This window comes from Capricornis sumatraensis, chromosome 22, assembly GCF_032405125.1.
Source record: "Capricornis sumatraensis isolate serow.1 chromosome 22, serow.2, whole genome shotgun sequence".
Classification (NCBI taxonomy): Eukaryota; Metazoa; Chordata; class Mammalia; order Artiodactyla; family Bovidae; genus Capricornis; species Capricornis sumatraensis.
Window position 1 is genome coordinate 48,647,561 of NC_091090.1, and position 22,202 is coordinate 48,669,762.

The 22,202-nt window shown below is 42.1% G+C and overlaps 1 protein-coding gene across 1 annotated transcript in view; it reads right to left on the reverse strand.

The window, feature by feature from the left end:
• Positions 1-22,202, reverse strand: part of SYCP2L (synaptonemal complex protein 2 like) — a 56,135-nt gene that overhangs the window by 11,740 nt on the left and 22,193 nt on the right. Inside the window, exons 15-25 of the mRNA XM_068994204.1 lie at positions 17,880-18,022; positions 15,986-16,076; positions 15,385-15,482; positions 14,236-14,293; positions 14,056-14,128; positions 8,923-8,971; positions 7,762-7,912; positions 6,945-6,994; positions 4,170-4,299; positions 3,043-3,116; positions 2,815-2,884 (exon numbers count right to left, since the gene is read on the reverse strand). Coding sequence (XP_068850305.1) covers positions 2,815-2,884; positions 3,043-3,116; positions 4,170-4,299; positions 6,945-6,994; positions 7,762-7,912; positions 8,923-8,971; positions 14,056-14,128; positions 14,236-14,293; positions 15,385-15,482; positions 15,986-16,076; positions 17,880-18,022 — 987 coding nt within the window. The remainder of the gene's footprint in view (positions 1-2,814; positions 2,885-3,042; positions 3,117-4,169; positions 4,300-6,944; positions 6,995-7,761; positions 7,913-8,922; positions 8,972-14,055; positions 14,129-14,235; positions 14,294-15,384; positions 15,483-15,985; positions 16,077-17,879; positions 18,023-22,202) is intronic.

Below are 22,202 nucleotides of genomic sequence, written 5' to 3' on the forward strand. Positions count from 1 at the left end.
TGCACTACACGGCCTGGGGTGGGGAGGGGCTTGGAGAACAGCATCCAAGTTTCTCAGGGAGCATTGAAGGGACGCAGATCCTGCTCCCTGCCTCAGGGACCCCATAAGGGAGCCTTCAGGGGCCCCGTAAGGAGGCTTTCTCAAGAGCTGCTGGGCACGCATCACCTACAGGATCACTCCACAGCTGGTCCACGGACACCACAAACAACCAGGACGCCTTGCCTACACACAAGCCCACCCTGGGGCTGGCTCATTTGCACATTCCCAAGAGCACTCCAGGATTCCTGCCTGGGAAATCCCACAGGACAGAGGAGCCTGGCGGGCTACAGTCCATGGGGTCACAAAAGTCAGACACAATTGAGCGCCTAAGCAACAACAAAGAGCACTGACTGTCAGCATTCGTAAGACAGCCAGGCCTATTCGGCAGGACTGGGAGGAAGCACCCACCAGCCCCAGAGGAAGCGACTGGAGGCTGTCAGCACCTGGCCTGGCTGTGCAGGTTGCAGAGAAAACGCAGTCCGCAGAGGTTCCCCGGAGAAAGAAAAGCGTGGAGCAGGCATATCCCTAGAAAAGGCCTGGGAAGGCTTCAGGATCCCTAGTAAACAAGACGCATTTCTCTCCTGAAGCCAATCACTATAGACTAAATATGAAGACAGCAACACGAAACCTCAAGGGACGTGAACTCAAGGAAACGCTACCCCTCCAAAAAGAACACAACAATTATACAGTATTCTGGCCTGGAGAATTCCATGGAGTGCATAGTCCATGGGGTCACAAAGAGTCAGATATGACTGAGCGACTTTCAAAAAAAGATACAGAGACTGACCACAAAAAAAAAAAAAAAGGAGCTCTGCAATTTGCCTAAAAAGGAATGCAAAACAGTTGCTCTAAGGAAGTCAGTTAGCTATAAGAACACTCAAAGGTGCAAACTTCCAGTGACAAAACAAGTTAAGCCCTGGGAATGAAATATACAGGCAGTGTGGTGACTACAGTTAAAACTTTATTGCACATTTGAAAGTTTCTGAGAGAGTAGACCTTAGAAGTTCTCATCACAAGAACAAGACTCATTATGTGTGTGGTAGATGATAACTACATTCATTGTGATCATTTGACAGTATGCATGCATAGCTAATGATTATGCTGTACACTTGAAGTTAATATGTTACCTGTCAATGATATCCCAATTTTTTTAAAAAGGAAACAGTCTACACTCTTTTGGAGTCCCAGAAGGAGAAAAGAGGGAAAAGGAGCAGAAAGCTAGTTAAGAAAATAATGGCAGGCTTCCCGGGTGGCTCAGTTGGTAAAGAGTCTGCCTACCAATGCAGGGGACGTGGGTTCAATGCCTGGTCTGGGAAGATTCTACATGCCGCAGAGCAACCAAGCCTGTGCGCTACAACAATTGAGCCTGTGCTCTAGAGCCTGGGGACCACAAGTACTGAGCCCACGTGCAGCAACTACAAAAGCCTGTGCATCACAACAAGAGAAGCCACCACAGTAAGAAGCCCAGGTACTGCAACCAAGAGTAAGCCCTGCTCACCACAGCTACGGAAAGGCCCCTGCAGCAACGAAGACCCAGGTACAGCCAAAAATAAATAAATAAAATTTAAGAAAATAATAATGGCTGAGAACTTCCAAAATCTGGGGAGAAATTTGGACATCCCAGTTCAGGAAGCTCATAAACTCCCAAAAGATTCCCTCACAAAGATCTATAAGACACACTATAACAAAACTGTCTAAAATCAAACACATGGAGAGAATTTCAAAAGCAGTGGAAAAGAATTCCTCATATACAAGGGGACCCTTGGTTTTAGCTCCTAACTCGCGTCTGACTCTTTGTGACCCCTTGTAGCCCACCAGGCTCCTCTGTCCATGGGATTCTCCAGGCAAGTACACTGGAGTGAGTTGCCATGTCCTTCTTCAGGGGATCTTCCCCACGCAGGGATAAAACCTGGCTCTCCTGCATTGCAGGTGGATTCTTGACCAACTGAGCTACCAGGGGAGCCCTGTCCACTTGCATAGAGTTCGCTTTTCCATTCTTTCACTTGACCCTTTGTGCATCCTCAAAGCTGAGCTGAGTCTCTGTAGACAGCATATAGCTGGGTCTTGTTATTTTTATCCATGAAGCCACTCTTCATCGTTTGATTGGACAGTTTAATCTATTTACACTTAAAGTGGTCACTGATTCTTAAGGACCTACTAACACCTTTGTATTACTTGCTTTCTGCCTCTTTTGTAGTCCCTCCTTTGCTGTTTGCTTTTGCGGTCCATTTTCTACAGCGGTATGTTTTGATTCCCTTTGCTTTATCTTTTATGAATCTACTATAGATTATCAGAAAAATGGACTTTAGGTTAAAAAGTGTAATGAGAAAACAGGGTCATTACAATGAAAAAAGGATTAATTCATAAAAAGAAGGTAACAAACTGTAAATATATATGCACCCAATATCGTGGCACCTATTTTATGCAAACATTAACAGATTTGAAGGGAGAAAGCAACAATGCTATAATAGTGCAGGACTTCAATACCACCCCTGGGGTCAGAGAGGAGGCGCGCTGGGTGACGGGACTCGGATCCCAGGCTACTCACTTCCTGACACAGACCTTCCAGTTTCGGGAGTGAAACCCCTGCTCCTCCCATACCAGCTTACCACTTGGAGCAGGGAAGCAGGCGGCACTGCCCTCTCCAAGGTCTGGCAACTGTCACTCTGTATAGTGATTATATCTGCCTCAATTTGAATAACAGTCCTGTCAGCCAAAATCAGATTAATTTTGCTTAATTCTGCAAAAAAATAAAAAAGTTTAGAATTCTCTCACCTCTGTCTTCCACGTTTTGCAGTTTATGTTTGAAACTAGTACTTTTCATCAATGACTCTGGGGCCACAGTCTTAAAAAAAAAAAAAATCAGGTGGTCAGAAATACATGTATTTATGTCAAAATAAGCAACACATGGTATTACATCATCCCTTAAGAAGGAATAAGCCAGTACATTAAGTATAATATCAATTCTGGAAAACAGATAAATAACCAACAATTAAACAGTACCTTAGATTCATTTTCTTCAACATCTGAGTGCTCCAGGGAAGAGAGATTGCTCAGCTGGCTGGGGCTGTGAAGTTCTGAGTGTTGGAGAAAATGAATAGTTATAAGAGAATAAACATGCTAAGAAGCAAATGAGGAAATGACATTTCTCTATCAATCTATAAATTAAACTTCAACATACCCTGCCCCCTGTAAGGGATACAGTTATTTAAAAAAACTCACACCAAAAAACACTTCGTATCTTTCAAAGCATACATGGGTATTAGGTTTACAGGTTTGCAGATAAAATGAATAGCCAGATACCTCCAGTAGGTCAGCACCTTTCGTAGCTGCCCATGTGGCCCCAAACACGTGGCAGGAACTCTATCACCTCACCGCTGTAGCCCTCCTGCCTCTCTCAGATCTGTCCCTTTGTTCCCCTTCCTCTCTAATGCTGTGTCTCCCTCGCTCCTATTCTTCTTTCCCCACTTCTTTTCTTCCAGTGGCAGCCAAATTAAGAGGCTGGCACTCGTGCCTGCTAAGTGCCTGCCAATGCGCTAAGTTGTAGAATGATAAAGGTGAAGAAAACAATATCCTGACTCTCACCAATTTAAAAGATGTGAATTGTTTCAACAGAATACAGCGGGGGCTGAGAAAAACCTTATAAGTCAAAGGTCGGCACACCCTGACCCCTCAGGTCAAATCCCGTCTGTCACTTGGTTTTATAAATAAAGTTTTATGGAAACACAGATACAGCCATTAGTTTACATCTTGTCTGACTGATTTGGGACTACGAACGCAGAGTTGAATAGTTGCAACAGAAACTCTAGGGGCCAAAAAAGCAAAAAATAAATACTACCTGTTCCTCTACAGAAAAAGTTTACCAAACCCTGCAATCAACCACCATTTGTTGCTATTTTAAAAGCAGATGAACACCAGCAATTCTTACACACAAGGTGATCTCAAATGTTAAATGGAATTAAAACACAAAGTCCTCTGTCTTTTGTTAATCAGGACAAGAAAGAGAAGATTAATCGATCATACCCTCACACTTTCTTCAACAGATATTAACAGAAACATATTTTGCTTTTTTAAACTACCATTTCCAAAATAGAATTTTTTTCTATGTAAATCAACAGAAAATCATATACCTGTTTTCTGGGCAGAATCTTCAGGAGTTAAAAAGGCAGAACTACTCTGAAATTCGGTTCCAGAAATTTTGGGAGGTGTGACATTATTTTGCCTGGAGGAATCTTTCCATAAGGGTGTTAGAATTTTAACCTAAAACATAGTACTTTTTACAAAGTGCTAACAGTCACAATCACTCACAGCAAGTTATTAAAACATTCCAAGACACTTCCAATATCCTTTTTAAAAATGTTTAAGAATTGGACATGGTCCATTTGAAAAAAGAAACTTTAAGACCATAAGATCCCAGGGCTAGAAGCACATTAGGTCGTGAATCAATAAACTAACTCAAAGCTGACTCTAAGTTCTCAAAGTGTGGTCCCAGACCACAGCCTCAGCAGCACCTGAGAACTTGATGGAAATGCAAATTCTTAAGCCCCACTGACAACACACTCAGTCAAAAACTCTGGGGACAGGTCCCAGCGATCTGCATTTCTGGTGACCATTCTGGTCATTCTGATGATCACCAAAGTCTGAGAACCACTGCTCTAAACCAGGAGTCAACCAACTACAGCTCTACAGTTCAATGGGAATAAAGTTTTCGTAAATAAAGTTTAACTGGAACCCAACACATCCATGCACTTGAGTACTGCACATGTGGATGCCTGCATGCTACAATGGCAGGGTTGAACAGTTGCCATAGAAACCACCCACCCGGAGAGACCAAAATATTTACTACCTGACCCTCCAGAGAAAAGGTTTGCCAACCTTTGCTCTAAGTTATTCTCTTAAACTCCAGCACAGAGACGTCAGTGTCAGCTACCAATGTCTCTATAAAGTCAGCAATGCCCTCACTGATAATCACCACAGACTTGCTGGCAGCTGCATATCGTAAATCTGTGGATTCTCAAAGCTTTGATGTGTTTTGGTACCTAATTTTTTTTAAAGCTGTATATTGTTAAAAACTGTTCTTTGAGCCTATTTCTTTATTCTTTTATTTTTTTTTAAGTTTTTTTGATGTGGATTATTTTTTAAAGTCTTTATTGAATTTGTTACATATTGCTTCTGTTTTATGTTTTGGTTTTTAGGCTCAGAAACATGTGGGATCGTAGTTCCTCAACCAGGGATCAAACCTGCACCTGTTGCCCTGGAAAGAAAAGTCTTAAGCGCTGGACCACCAGGGCAGTCCTTCTGTGGTCTATTTCTAACTGATAACTCCTTATCTCAGGTGGAACTACTCAACAAATATTTAGGTACATGCTCTGGCTTAGAGTTTGAGCTATAAACACTCCCTGTCATTGCAGAACATAAGAGTCCCCCTGGGCAGATGGAAGAAGGCTGGTAGGGGAGGGCAGACAACAAGCTATGACGAGAGCGCTGTGCTGCGCTAAGTCGCTTCGGTCGTGTCCGACTCGGTGCGATCCCCTGTACTGCAGCTCGCCAGGCTCCTCTGTCCATGGGATTTCCCAGGCAAGAATACTGGAGTTGGTGGCCATTTCCTTCTCCAGGGGACCTTCCCGACCCAGGGATCAAACCCATGGCTCCTGCATTGGCAGGCACGTTCTCTACCACTAGCGCCACGGCCAGATCCCATTAGAACACTAAACACATTGTATTTGTGTACAGGTGAGCAGGGTGCTGCTGATGTCCTCAGAATCCCAGCGCTGCCTGTAGAAAAGCCTTACACACTTCACACTATATTCTGTAATGTGTCTGTGTTTTTGTGTGTACATACCCATACATATAAAATATATATATTTATACATAAATATATATATTCTATATATATGTACAAATTATACATAATATACATCACATATTATATACATGTGATTATATATCACATTATATACCATATATAAAATATATTTCATATATACATGATTATATGTTCTATAGTGAAAGTGAAAAGTGAAACTAGAAAATTCTTGAACACTTTGCACAAATTCTGTAGTGTGTGTCTTTCTGTGTGTCTGCATATACACACACACATACAAAATATGTGTTACATATATACATGATTATATATATATACATAGTCATGTGTATATGTTTTATATATGGCGTATGTGATAATCATATACATGTAGTATATGATATATATTACATTTATATACATGACATATTATATAAAATATAATCATATACACACATACTATACTATATTCACTATATCTCATTTCATTCAACAAAGGACAAAAGCCAACTGCTGAGAGAGGTAATTCAGCTAAAAACATGGTAAAGTAATCTTTGAATTGGCCTGGAGGACACTCATGTCCATGTTCTTAACTGCTTTCCTATAAAACAAGTATAACTGAAAGAATTTAAGAAACCTTCAGGGTTTATTCAGTATTTATGTAAGCCTGAAGGTAGTTCAATCTCTGGCAACATAAAGATTCAAATAATTAAAATCTTTGTGAATAACATGTCCACAAACTGAAAACTGAGAGAAGAATTAAATCAAGAAGTTTATTTTAATACAAATTCAAAAGAGCACCTATTTTTAGGAAATCAGAATAGCCCAGATTTCCACCATACTTCATAATAACCATCTTTCAATAAATTTTCAACCAAAGAAAAAAGATCCTAAATCTTTGCCCAAGATTCATACTAAATGTGTGGAACTCCTTGAAGTTTCTACCGAAAGTAGTTTACACACTAGTAAACCACTGGTTTGTCATTTTTCGATTCCAGAAAGGAGGTTTTTTTAAATAAAGGTTGTTCAAACCTAAACAGATCAACTTGTTTCACACTTACCCCATAAAGGGCACAGGGCACCACAGAAAGCATTTACTCACTTGATCTTTCTCAAGGTCACTGCCACCACTGGGAGGAAAAGGGGGCAAGACTAGAATGAAAGGGAACAAGAGCCCAGTGGATAGGTTTACTTATGAGAAACACAAAATACACTCTAGAAGCAACCCCCACTTCGCACGCTGAAATGTCTAACTCTCTAATTATTCAGCTTTGTTCCTCTGGCCAGCGAGAATTCTTTGCTCCAGATACTGTTTCTGAACACTCTTCCCATGTTCTTGCTGCTGTTTGGTCGCTAACTTGTGTCCGACTCTTTGCGACCCCACGGACTGTAGCACGCCAGGCTTCCCTGTCCTTCACTGTCTCTCGGAGTGTGCTCAAACTCGTGTCCATAGAGTCGGTGAGGCCACCTAACCATCTCGTCCTCTGCCACCCTCTTCTCCTTTGGGCTGCCATCTTGCCCAGGGACTGGCCCATGTTCTTCCGGTTTTACCTAACCAGAATGCTTCCTCTTCTCCATACTTCTTCAAATCCTATTCTTTTCCCAAGGATCAGCTGAGGTCCCACCCAGCCTTCCTTGAAGCTTTTCCTGAAGATTTCAGCTTATGTCAGCTGACATCAAACTCCTCTTATCTGAACTCTTTACTCCATTTATCTGTAGTTCATATTTCACAATTATTGGTCAATTCCATATTCTTTAGTACTGTTTCACATATCAACATTTTCCCTTTCCCGTGTAACAGTAGCAGGATCACGTGATCATATATCTTGTTGATACCCTTTCCCATCACATCCCACAAAAGTAATACCTACTGATTCGTTTGAAAAGCTATTGGAAAGAAGACACATTACCAGACTTACTTCTTATGCTGCTCCTTCTGGTTCTTGTCTTTTTCCTACTAGGATACGACTTCAAGGATTTCCGCTTTCGGTCACCGGCCCAAGACAGCTCACTGCCACTACTACTTGAATCCTGATCACTCTCCGAGAAAAGGTGTTTCCTATAATCAGACTTTTACAAACACAGGTGATACATGAGAACTGCTGAAAGGATGCTGGTAGCATTTATGCACAATTAAACACATGACTATGAAGTTAGGCAAAAGAGAAGTACCTCCTTGAGAAGACTGGGCTGTCTTACATAATAAAAGGGCACCCAAGTACAGAGAAGGGAGAAAAAGAAGATGATTATATCCTTAGGCAGCTGCTGTTGTAAAAGATAATAAAAGCCTCTCTAATCATAATTGCAGAGATGGTAGGGAACTTTCCAAAAGCTGGTGCGCCTGATTACTGAGCTATCACCAACTTCAAAACGCTAGCCCATAGGACTGAGAACTACAGTTATAAGACAGCCAGAAGGAACTTTGCTTGTTTGGAATCCATGATCTCAATTTTAGGAACAAAAATCTCATTTCCTGTTCCCATACAGATTTCTTTTCCAGTGCACTGATGATAGACTTAAGGCACTCTGCTTCCCAAAGGAAGAGCAACAGAGAGAGAGAAGCAGGCAATGTAGAACAAAACATCATTGACTTAGAGCAAGAAATTTCTTTTCAATTCATTACACTTCTGATTCTAGTCAGAGGAAATCTCAGCTGCTAGAAAGCCTTTAACACTTCTCTTTTACTTCATAATCTTCTTTTAAATTTACTTTTAATTTGGAGGATAATTGCTTTACAATGCGGTGTTGGTTTCTGCCATACAACAACATGAATCAGCCTTAAGTATACATGTGTCTTTTTTGACAAAGCAAGGACAGACTTTTGGCTCAAAGCCTAATACAAGGAAAAGTATCACAATTCGATTTAACTTTGCTATTCTCCGTTGTACTTACTTGGGGGCTTTACCAACTATTTGTTAGAATTAACCCTGATTTTCCACTTGAAAGTGAATTTTAAAAAGACCTTAACATAAATTTAACTGAGAAACATAAAGACGCAGAGCCAAGTCAAAGTTTGAAGATGGTATGCAAATAACTAAGACGGGAAGGACTGCCCAAAACAGTGAAAGTGGCTCCATTACCGACATCCTTGTTTCTTGCTTTCCTTTATCCTCAAAAGCAGAATCTTTCCTGAAAGCAAAACACATTGAATTAGCGGAACTGTGGCACCAACAGCTTCACCCTTCTTTTTTCTGCCATGTGCCCTTTGCATGCTGTGAGCCCAGTGCATGGAAAGCACCCCATTCTGTGGCAAACTTCTCGTCTTGCAATCCATGTCCATACATCTTCTGCCTGCCAACGATTCACTATTTAAAACAAAACCTTTGTTGCGCCCATCTCCGTGAGGCATATAACGACGAGGATGGCAGGACAAAACGAGCAAGGCGGCAGAGTTTCCTACCCGGTTCTGTCTTAGACGCAGCTGGGCGCTACAAAAGCCTTTCCGGATGATTAGTGACATCAAGCATCTTCTTACACACTTCTTGACCATTTGCATATCTCCTTTGGAGAAATGTCTGTTGAAAGCCTTTCCCCTCCTTTTTTAATCAGATGATTTTTTCGGCGGGGGAGGGGGTGTGTGTGTGGGGGGTGGGGCGGGGCTATTGAATGTATGCATTCCTTATATATTTTGGATATTAACTCCTTATCAGATAACATGGTTTGCTATTATCTATTTGCTAGCATACAGAAAGAAATTAGATTTTTGTATCCCAATCTTTTTTTAAGGTTTTTAAAATAACACATTTCTTAAAAGTTACCACATTTATAATAGGAAACCAAAAAACACAAGGAGCCACAAACAAAGGGATTCATAATCACAAGTACTTTACCATTTGGTGTGTCCTTCTAGGGCTCTTGTATCTTTCAATTTTGTTAAATTGGGGAGTTGTTTAATGGGGACAGCATTTCAGACAGGGAAGATGGAAAAAGCTCAGGAGATGGACGGAGGTGATGACTGTACGTACAACAACGTGAGAGCGCTTAATGCCCGGAACATACACTCACAACGGTGGAGACAGCAAACTTTACATGATGCACCCTTTACCACAATTGTTTAAAAAGTCAGCCCTATACTAAATGTTATTGTGCATGTGTGTGTAGTCTGAACAGGGATAGAATAGGATAATCAAAGAGCTAGTTTAAAATCCCACTTGGAGACTATAGGTAGAGGCGGAACTTTAAGGAACTTTGGGAGACCAGCGTAAGTTAATGATCACCCCAGAAAGCAAATGGAAAATCATGAAGCACAGCAGGCTTGCTTAACAATGAAGCTAACAACAAAAATACACATCAAGTCAACGATGTTTGCATCCTGCCGGTTGAGGTCACTAGGTTAATGATTCCTAGGACATGCTCCTCTGCATACATTAAAAACAAAAATACAGGGGAAAGGTGACATTCCGAAGTGGAAAACCCTCATCATACTGATTGCTATTGTTTAGTCACTAAGTTGTGTCCAACTCTTGGCGACCCCGTGGACTGTAGCTGCCAGGCCCCTCCCTCCATCCATGGAATTCTCCAGGTGAGAATACTGGAATGGGTTGCCATCTCCTTTTCCAGGGGGATCTTCCTGACCCAGGGATCGAACCCGCGTCTCCTGCATTGGCAGGCAGATTCCTTACTGACTGACTCACCTGGGAAGCCCCATTGGACTGATAGCTAACATGATTTACCATAGTCTAGCATGCATAACCATTCTTCTGCTGATTTGAATAGTGCCATGATGGTCCCCGTTTGACCATGTAGGGAGACAAGAAAATTTCCCAGCCTGATGTGGAGGAAGAGCCGATGACGGAAGCTTAACTCAAAAATAAGGAAGATGATGGTCTTCTCCCTGCTGTTCCTTTAATTATAAAAATGTGAAGCACTCAAAACCCTCTCATCTGCCTGCAACTCGCACCTTTTTAGCAAGAGCATGCTCAGCCATTTCTGACTCTTTGGGACCCCACAGACTGTAGCCCTCTATCCAGGGAATTTTCCAGGCAAGAACTAATAAACTCTTTCCTTACCTGCCACTCTGCTTCTCATTAAGTTCCTTATGCATTGAGACAGAAAAACCTGTGCTCTTCTGAGCCCTGAATTGCATTCTGTGGTTTCAGTCTGAATGTAAAAGCAGTTGTACGTGCTGTTTTACTTATTGCAACACGAAAGAGCTAAAAAGCTCTGAGCAGTACCCAAGATTTCTTTGCCGTAAAGGCATCTGAATGTCCCTTTTAATTGAGGTACTCATTTACAGGCAGAGAGACAGAGACCCGGCGATGAACAGATTACTCCAGTCTGGAATCCTTAGCTCAGAGTCTGCGGTGGTTTTGCTAGATGTTTTCGGGGAATGAGGACCCTCCGGAAGACGAAGACCTACCCTCTGCTCTACATGGACATATTCCGTAGGACGACAAGTGAGCAGCCCCTTCCCAAAGGCAAATCTAGACTTCTCGGAGCAGCAGCAACAATGTTCCACACTTCCCAGAAGGAGACAAAGGATTCTCAGATTCAAGCAGGGCTGGGGAGTTTTCACTGCTGAACAGAGGATCAGACAGGCGCAGAGAAGGGCAAGTTTCTGGGAGGAAGAGCCCCAGAAGAAGGCTGCAGGGTCGCCTGAGCGCGGCACACTTCCAAACCAGCTCCCACTCCTGCTTCAGCGGGCATGAGAGGAAGAAGTAAAGCCGCAAGACACCTGGATAACTCTACAGATCTGAAATGATGAAACACTAGATGCCTGGACAAGAAAGCATGACGAGAAGGAAGCGGAGTGGTGGGGTAGGTCTCTGCTCTCTTCTAATTGAAAGAGACCTTTGACCAGGAAATGGCTAGCTTCAGCGATGATATAAAAACACTCCTTTTTAGTTCCTGGACAGCCTGACACATGTAGGCTCTATTTCTGGCTTCGAACTTTCATTTTTTAAGGTCAGGCAGGAACAGGTTTCACAGCATGACAAAGAGCACTTTAAACTAACAGTATTAAAGGAGAAATAGAGCTGTTCGTTGGTAAAGCATCCGCCTGCAATGTAGGAGACACCAGTCCGATCCCTGGGTCGGGAAGATCTCCTGGGAAACAGCAGGAAACAGCAACCCACACCAGTATGCATGCCTGGAGAATCCCATGGATAGAGGAGCCTGGCAGGCTGCAGTCCACGGGGTCGCAAAGAGTCGGACACGATTGGGCACAAATGCAGGTCCTAGAGCTGCATGTGTAATTTACAACTTGGAATTTGCATATGTAAATTGCATATGTAATTTACAATTATGTATAAATGGTAAACCCTTGAAGCCCCCAAATAATAAATGCTGACACAGATACACAACACAGAAAGATATCTAATAATTCAAAGAAGAATGGTGTTTGGGAGGTAGAGTCATAACAATATATAAAAATTAATGAAGTAAATAAAGGAAATTTCACTCACTGAGGATCCTTTGTGGGACTGTGTGGTTCTGGCAAAGAAAGATAAAGAAGCAGCCCACATCAGTACTGGATTAGTTCATTCATTCCTTACTTCATCCATCAATGAAATTATATTACTGAACCTACTAATGAGAAAGTCTAGCAACCAGAACCCTCAAAGACTGTTGGTGGTAACGTGGAATGCTCTAAAGATACTGAAAAACATCTTGGCAGTTTTTTTAAAAGTTAAATATACACCAGTGATGATCCAGCTATCCCACTCCTATATATTCACCCCAGAGAAAAGATAACATAATTTCCATACAGAGGAGTTTCCCAGGTGGCACAGTGGTAAAGAACCTGCCTGCAATGCAGGAGACTGGAGACCAGGAAAGCAGGATTCCTGGGTCAGGAAGATCTCCTGGAGAGGAAATGAAAAACCATTCTTGCCTGGAGAATCCCATGGACAGAGGAGGCTGACGGGCTACAGTCCACGCAGCTGCAGAGTGCTGGACATGACTTAGCAGCTAAACCTCCACCTCCACACAGAGGCTTATACACGAAGCCTAAGGGCTTTACTTGTGACAACAAAAAAACTGGAAACTCAAGTGTCCATCAAGAGGAGAATGGACAGACAAGTTGTGGTATATCCACACAATGGGTCCACTATTCTCCACAGCACTCAATAACATAAAAGAACGAACTGCTGATACAACGCGAAGAATCTCAAAATACTAGGTTGGCCAAAAAGTTTTTGTTCAGATTTTTCTATAAGTGATGAGAAAACCAAACAAACTTCTTGGCCAATCCCAATAGTTACAATGAATGAAAGATGCTAGGAAAGAAAAAAACAAAAGAATTCCTCCAGTTTGATTCCATTTAAGTAAGATTTTTAAAACTACAAACTCATCTATAGTGACAAAGCAGATCAGTGATTGCCAAGGGTGGGGGTGGGCATGGAGAAAGAGGGAGGTATTTCCAAGGGGCAGAAAGAAATTCTTGGAAATGATGGATATGGTCCTTATCTTGATGGTGGTGATGGCTCCCAGGTGTAGACAAATGTCAAAACTCAAACTGTACACTCTCTATATAGGTACATGTTATTTCAATTATGTCTCAACAAAGCTGTAAAAAAAAAAAATCACATATATGGCCCATTCTTCAGAGGCCTACATAGAAAAGTGGCAAATAAATTAGTGCCAAGCAATATGCACTTTCTGTCTAGGAGTATCCAGTGTTCTGCTAGGGAAAACTACATCACCAAAGATAACATTGGAACTACGATTTCCTGCCCCAGTGGACCACACTTTGTCAGAACTCTCCACCATGACCCGTCCGTCTTGGGGGCCCCTGTATAGCATGGATCATAGCTTCACTGAGTTATGCAGGCCCCGTGGCCACGACAAGGCTGTGATCCTTGAAAGGGGTAGAGACCCATAGGACAGGAGAACACTCCAGCCCTGCTGACATTATTCACCGAAAACTGCACACAATGCTCTCTCCTTGTGTGGGGCATGGCCACAGGCAGGAAAGGGGAAAACCCAGACAGTCAAATTGCAATTAATGAGTCACATTAACAACAATCTACGTGGTTTACAGGCTTCCCTGGTGGCTCAGATGGTAAAGCGTCTGCCCACAATGCAGGAGACCCGGAGTTCGATCCCTGGGTTGGGAAGATACCCTGGAGAAGGAAATAGCAACCCACTCCAGTATTCCTGCCGGGAAAATCCCATGGACAGAGGACCCTGGTAGGCTGCAGTTCATGGGGTTGCAAAGAGTCGGACACAACTGAGCGACTTCACGTGGTTTACGACTTCTGAAAATCACTTACCTAGATGCATCATTTAATGTAGGAAACTGAGTTGTTGCTGATGATTCTTGTAAATCTACAGAATATTCGAGTTCTGAAGTAAATTCCAAGCATAAAAATGGAAAACAAAAACTGTTAAGCATGTGAAGTATACATTGAAATATACCATTCAGGTCTTATGATAGAAAAAAAAAATCTGACCTTTTTGTGTATCATCCAGTTTTGATTTTTTGGGTGAATTATCAGCTGTATTTGTTTGCTGCAGGAAATGCATATATAAACATCTGCTTAATTAGGGTGCCTCTGAGACTTTTGGGGGTCATTCTACACCTCCAAAGAAAAGCATTTAAATACTAAGATATCAGGCTCTTTCTTCATTAAATTTGGTTCCAAGTGACTATTGGCTATTAAAAAAAAAAAGATACCCACCCACAGGAGAAGACTTACCACATCAAAGATAATCAAGAGTGTCTCACAGTTACTAAGGGAAACATCAAAGGAAGACTCACAAAAATGTCAACAGCATCATAACTGTTGAGATCTTCAAGTTCCCCAAAAGATATCTGTAGAAATAATCTTTGGTGTATATTTGTTTAAAAAATATAACACTATCATCACACTTCTCTATAATCTGTCCATGTGATCAAACATAAGAAAACGGACTGAACATCAATACATGCCAAGCCTTGTGTTAGGCGCTTTACATATGTTTTTATATGTGGCCCTAACAGGGCCACACTATAAGCCAGGTATTGTTTGTTTTCTTTAGTCACTTAAGTCATATCCAGCTCTTTATGACCCCATGGACTGCAGCCTGCCAGGCTCCTCTGTCCAGGGGATTCTCCAGGCAAGAATCCCAGAGTGGGTTGCCATGTCCTTCTTCTTGGGATCTTCCAGATCCAATGACTGAACCTGCGTCTCCTGCACTGGCAGGTGGATTCTTTATCACCGAGCCACCAGGGAAGCCCAAAGCAGCTTTGTTCTTTAGATGAGAAGCCTCAGTCCCAGTGATGCTACGTCATTTCCTCAAGTTCCCACAATCAGTAACTAAATGCCGTGTCTGATCCCAGAAATGCTGCTGCTTCTCCTAAGCTCAGTCTCCAAATCCCAAATGAGGGAATGAGGCAAAGCCAGCCAAGTCACACATTCCACTGGAGAGCCAAGTTGAGGGAAAGGCAAGGAAAAATAAGTACAACTGATAAACCTAATTTAGAGGAGGGGATCGTCAGAAAAAAAGACAGCCATGGCTGGCCAGGAGAAAGTGGAGAACCACCCGGGAGAATCAGCTTCCACCTGCCAGCACCCCAGTGGCCACGGTTCAGAATCCTGCCCTCAGGTCCTTGTACTTACAGCAGGCTCAGACTGGTTATTTAAGGGGAGAGTTATTAGGCGGTGGTCATCTTCAGCCCTGGTTAACTCTGCCGGCTCAGTAGAGTCCTTTGCTTGGTCTATACGCATGAAGGAAAGAGCAATAAAAAACTGGTAACAATAACCATACAAAACGCTGCATACACCCTGCAAATGCTCGTCACGGGATCCACACTGGTACAGCCACATCTGGTACAGCGCCATCTTCTGGTAAGAACTGGTAATTGGGACCTGCCTCAAACACCAAAAATCTAGAGGCACCTTGGCCTTTGGGTCTAACTCGTAAGAAATATTTCACCTGTGCAGGGCCAGCTTTGTGGGCAGACAGGCCCCTACACACCCCTAGCATTTGCCTCCAGCCACCCCATCATTAGTTCTTCTTTGTCATTTTTAACTGACCCCCAAAGAGGCTATATCAGGTGGACAAAATAATTCAAATTTAATTTGCAACTTTTTCTCCAAAGGTGTAACACATTAATTACTCTTGTATGACCACAGGTTTTCAGTAACTGCTTTCAAGAAACATTTTATCACTGCTTCTACAAGGAATCCAGGTAAGAAATTTTGCTGTTTCCCAATATACCTGTGTCTGTTTTGTGGCTGCCAGGAATCTCAGTGTCTTCTTTCTCTAATTCACCAGAAACGGCTGAGATTTTTGTCTGGTCATGCATGACCTGAAATGCACACCAAAACCACATGGTTTTTAAAAGCAGTAATTCTTTCATAAATTTAACATTAACATATATAGAGAGAAATAGACAGCAATATGATAATAGTGAAAGTGAAAGTGAAGTCACTCAGTCGTGTCCGACTCTTTGTGACCCCATGGACTGTAGCCTACCAGGCTCCTCCATCCGTGGGATTCTCCAGGCAAGAGTACTGGAGTGGGTTGCTGTTCCCTTCTCCAGGAGATCTTCGCAACCCAGGGATCAAACCCGGGTCTCCCACTTTGCAGGCAGATGCTTTACCATCTAAGCCACCAGGGAAGCTATGATAATAGTAAGGGACTTAAATGGGGGCTTCCCAGGTAGAGCTGGGGTAAAGAATACACCTGCCAAGGCAGGAGATGCAAGAGACGTGGGTTCCATCCCTGGGTCGGGAAGATCCCCTGGAGAAGGGAATGGCTACCCACTCCAGTTTCTTGCCTGGAAAATTCCATGGGCAGAGGAGCCTGGAGAGCTACAGTACATGGGGCTGCAAAGAGTCGGACATGACTGAGTGACTGAGCACACACAAGGGACTTTAATACCCCACTTACATCAATGGATACATCACTTAGATGGAAAACTAATGTGTAGACATCAGCCTTAAATTAATGTTAGATCAGATGGACTTGACATACACATAACGTTCTACCCAAAAGCAACAGAATACACGTTCTTTCAACACACATAGAATCCAGGAAACACTTAAATATTAGGTCACAAGTCTTAATAAATTTAAGACTGAAATCATATTACGCACCCTTACCGACCACAGTGATGTGAAACCAGAAATCAATTACAAGAGAAAAACTGGGAAATTCATGAATATGTGGCGACTAAATGACACACTTCTGAAAAACCAATGGGTCAATGAAGAAAGCAAAAGAGAGCTTAAAAATACCTTTTGGCAAATGAAAATGGAAATAAAACATACCAAACTTATGAGATGCAGCAAAAGCAGTTCTAAGAGGGAAATTATAGTGATAAACACCCACATCAAAAAATAAAGAAGAAAGATCTCAAATAAATAACATATCTTTACACTTGAAGGAACTAGAAAACGAAAATAAATGAACCCAGTTAGTACAACGAAGAAAAAAGAATGGAAATAAACAAAGTAGAGGCAAAAAAAAGAAAAGAAAGAAAAATCAACAAAACTAAGAGCTATTGCTTTGAAAATATAAACAAAACTGACAAATATTTCTCTGGAGTTACATATGTATTTTTACACAGAATATTATACAGCCATTAAAAAGAAGCAAATTTGCCATTTGCAACCATATGGATGCGCTGTGAGGGCCTTATGCAAACTGAGGCAAGTCACACAGAGAAAGAGAAATTCCGCATGATCTCACTTGCATGTGCAACCTTAAAAATGCCAACAATAAAAATAAGCTCACAGATACAAACAGCAGATTGGTGATTCCAGAGGAGGGGGTTGAGGGTAAACGAAGTGAGTGAAGGGGGTCGGAAGGTACAAGTTTCCTGCTATAAAATGAGTATGTCAAGGGGATTTAATGTATAGCATCGTGACTGTAGTTAATACTATAGTGCATAGTTAAGTTGCTAAGAGAGTAAAAGTTTTCACAAGAAGAAAAAACTTCAAACAATGGTGATGACTATCAACAAGTCTCATTATGGCAATTATTTCACAATATATACAAAATGGAATCGCTATGATTTATACCTGAAACAAATAATGTTTTATGTCAATTATATTTCAATTTATAAAACCCCAATATGGAAATGAAACAGAGGAATTAAATGCGTCACCTGTTTGTCTTCTCCTAAAGCTTTCATGGAAGCTTGTGATATGTTGAACTGCAGTTCAAAATGGATTTCTATTTTCGTCACTTCTTTGTTTCTGATATTAATAGGCTTCTTCAGGTAAATTTCAAGCATCTTCATCTCAGTTTCTAGCAAAAAATAAAGTCAATGTAGATCAACAAACTGAAAGGGGTTGTGTTTTTAAATTTTATAATTTTAAATGACTGGGATATTTGCTCACTGTCCAGATTTTTCTGCAATGAGAAGTTGAAAAGATATTATTTAAATAAAGTTACCCTGAAATTATTTTTATCAAGTACACATGTGTTTTTATATACAAACATTATGTTTAAGTAGTTAATCTTCCAGAAACAGAAGTAATTTAGCAGCACAGCAATTGAGATGGGTCTTCTAAAATTCAATCCATTTTTTTAAAGAACATTTGTGAATACAAAGCTATCATCTCTGACAGGTATTTTACTTCTCAATATATTAAGCACAACCTTCATTCTCATTCTTTCTCCTAGATCCCACCCATTTCTACAGTTCAAAATAAAATGCACTGTTTCCAATATACAAACTGAAATAATCCACACTCATCTCAACAGACTCCACTTGAAGAGAAATGGAAACATCCTCGGAGAGGCCTGCTTCTCAGACAATAGTCTCCTGGAGGGTCTCCGACCAGGACACCAGCTCTTTACTGACAAATAGTAGTTGGTTTTAATAGAGGAACCAGTTCAGACCACAATTTACAGCAAGTCCAAGCATAAGCCGCAGTGAGTACAAGCTGCATTAGAAGCAGCAGGAACAAAGGCTCATGAGAGCAGGCAAAGCTCTTTCACAAATGGATGAGAACGGAAAAAGGAAAGAAAGACACACATCTGGATCCAGATCTTTGGCCCCTGATACTCAAAATATGGCTGGTACAACATGAGATGCGTTATAAGCACAAAACTACAGCTTATAAAGACTGGCACCAAAAAGAGAAGGTAAAGTATTTCATTAATTGTTTATACTGATTACATGTTAAACTGTGAATATTTTGGTCATACTGAGTGAAATACACATTAAAATTAGTCCACTTGAAAAAAAAACCTTTAATGAGGTTACCAGGATGGCAACCCACTCCAGTGTTCTTGCCTGCAGAATTTCAGGGACGGCGGAGCCTGGTGGGCTGCCATCTATGGGGTCGCACAGAGTTAGACACAACTGAAGTGACTTAGCAGCAGCAGCAAATTTTTAATTAAATATATGGTTCAGATCATATTTCCATAGGATAGTGCTGGCCTCTAGTGAAATTCAACAATTCCCCAAAGGCTGATCTTACTGGACATTCAGTCTCTGCAGGGTAAGTCTCAAAATCTGCAGCAAAAACAATTTTAAACAATATCTGAAAAAGTAAATAGCTAACTGTGGTGTTGGAGAAGACTCTTGAGAGTCCCTTGAACTGCATGGAGATCAAACCCGTCCATCCTAAAGGAGATCAGTCCTGAATATTGATTAGAAGGACTGATGTTGAAGCTGAAACTCCAGTCCTTTGGCCACCTGATGTAGAGAGTTGACTCACTGGAAAAAACCCTGATGCTGGGAAAGACTGAAGGCAGAAGGGGACAGCAGATGATGAGATGGTTGGACGGCCTTACCAAATCAATGGATGAGTTTTAGCAAGCTCTGGGAGCTGATGATAGACAGGGAAGCCTAATGTGCTGCAGTCCATGGGGTCACAAAGTCAGACACAACTGAGTGACTGAACTGAACTGGGCTGTGGAGCTAAATGCAAAGATACAAGGCTGAGAAGAAACAGCCCAAGAACCCTCAACAGGCTCCTAAAGCACTGCCAACCTCTTAGCAGGAAGGGCTGTGCACGCAAAAGGCAAGTCTTGCTCACCGAGCTTGCTATACAAGCCTGTTTCCTCGACTATAAAACTACCCCAAGTCACAGCTACCTCCTCCAGCTCCTATGAAGCACTTTATGAATCTTAGAGTCTCCCCAAAAGGTGATATATTTATGAAGTACAGGGTATTGACTTGGCAAGTGGGTTACTGAAAACCACCTCAGGGGCAAAGTTCAGGGTTCAGAAACTTACAATATGCAAAGTAATATTAGGATCTGACCACAGTCAGATCCATGGGAAGTCTCTATAAAATATTGACTTCAGAGTAAACACCAATGATATGTTATATATCTTAAATAGTAACAGGTAGTGACTATATAGTTTCCCTGGTCACTCAGACAGTAAAGAATCTGCCTGCAATGCTGGAGACCTGGGTTGGATCCCTGGGTTGGGGAGATCCCCTGCAGGAGTGCATAGCAACCCACTCCAGTATTCTTGCTTGGAGAATTTCATGGACAGAGAAGCCTGGGAGGCTACAGTCCATGGATTTGCAAAGAGTTACTCTTAATTTATACTTATATTTACATTTTTAGTGAGATGTTTATAAACCCCTTTCCTAGAGAGAGGGGGCACTTCCAGTTCAGCATATACTGCCTTTCCAATTCTGTGACTATAGAACCGCTGGCTTCTGCTCCTTCCCATCTGTGTCACCATAAAAAATATACATTTGATCTTGGCCTCAGTTTCTGACACAGAACTTCTAAAATCCATTTTAAGCAACGGGTTGCTAGAAGCATCTTTTGCTCTCATATTTGGTCTCTGACCTTGGTTCCTGACACCAGAGCTTCTAACAATCCTTGGCATCTCCTGAGTGATGAGTGCGTTTTGAGGTGACTGGGGGCTGGAGGAGCCTAGACAACTTCAGGATTCAGACTGGTCCCCAGAAAGACCAAGGCATGGTTAGAGGGTTGGAACTTCCATCTCCCCAACCTTCAGGGAGGGGAGAAAAGGCCAGAGATGGAGTTAATATTGGATCATGCCTACATGATAAGGCTTCCATAAAAATCCCTGAACTATGGGGTTCAGGGTTCACAGACCTGTCAGGCTGGTGAACACAAACATTCCAGGAGGGTGATGCAGCCCACCTCCTCAGAAAGACAGACCCCTGCGCTATGGACCCTCTGGATCCTCTGGATCCTTTATTATGTATGTCCCCTATAATAAACTGATAAATGTAAACAAACATGTTTCCCTGAGTTCTGTGAACCATTATAGCAAGTTATGAATGCTGAGGAGGAGCTTGTGGGAGCCTGAGTGGTACCCGGTTGGTCAGGCATACAGGTGTCAACCTGTAATCGACTTGCAATCAGCATCTGAATGATGGGCCGTCTTCACCTCCCTTTCCTTCTCCCAGCTGCACCATGAAAGGCTCTCCTTCTGCCTCCTCCTCTACTGCCTCCTCATGCCCCAATTTCCCTCTTTTTCTAATAATATTTAACAGAAGAAATTAAATAATGCAAGTGATTCTTGTTCACAGAAACTCAAATTGTGTTTACGAAACGCAACTATTCTATTTACAAACCTATTTGTGTAGTTCTTTGCATCAGTTCCTGGTTATTACATCTTACCAATTCTCTCATTAATGTGGCCTTTAATCCAAGTTTTATTAACGTATTTTTATGAGGGTCACCATTTCACCTTTTCAAAAATTATCCTTTAACAAAACACTGAGGTTAACTTATGTATCCAGGAAATTCCAGCAAGGAACACTGGGGGCTGAGGAAGGCCCGCCTTACCCGCAGGAGCCCCTTGGGAGAACCTCCAGTGTGAGTTCAAAGCTGGGAAGGATGGATCTGCTCTCTCCAGGGCTTGTGAGGTGAGAATCATATTCACATGGTCTCACTTTTCACCCCAATCTGAATCTCCACGGTGGTCAAGTTCAATTCAGCCTGCATGACAGACACTGTCCTTCTTGTCTATGGTTTCAATTTTCTATTTCTATTATTTTGGTATAAATAGGCAAGCCGCCCTAGATTCTTTGTGAAGTAAGCATCAGTCAGATCAGTTCAGTTCAGTCGCTCAGTCGGGTCCAACTATTTGCAACCCCATGAATCGCAGCACACCAGGCCTCCCTGTCCATCACCAACTCCAAGAGTTCACTCAGACTCACGTCCATCAAGTCAGTGATGCCATCCAGCCATCTCATCCTCCGTCGTCCCCTTCTCCTCCTGCCCCTAATCCCTCCCAGCATCAGAGTCTTTTCCAATGAGTCAACTCTCCATATGAGGTGGCCAAAGTACTGGAGTTTCAGCTTTAGCATCATTCCCTCCAAAGAAATCCCAGGGCTGATCTTCAAAATGGACTGGTTGGATCTCCTTGCAGTCCAAGGGACTCTCAAGAGTCTTCTCCAACACCACAGTTCAAAAGCATCAATTCTTCAGCGCTCAACCTTCTTCACAGTCCAACTCTCACATCCATACATGACCACTGG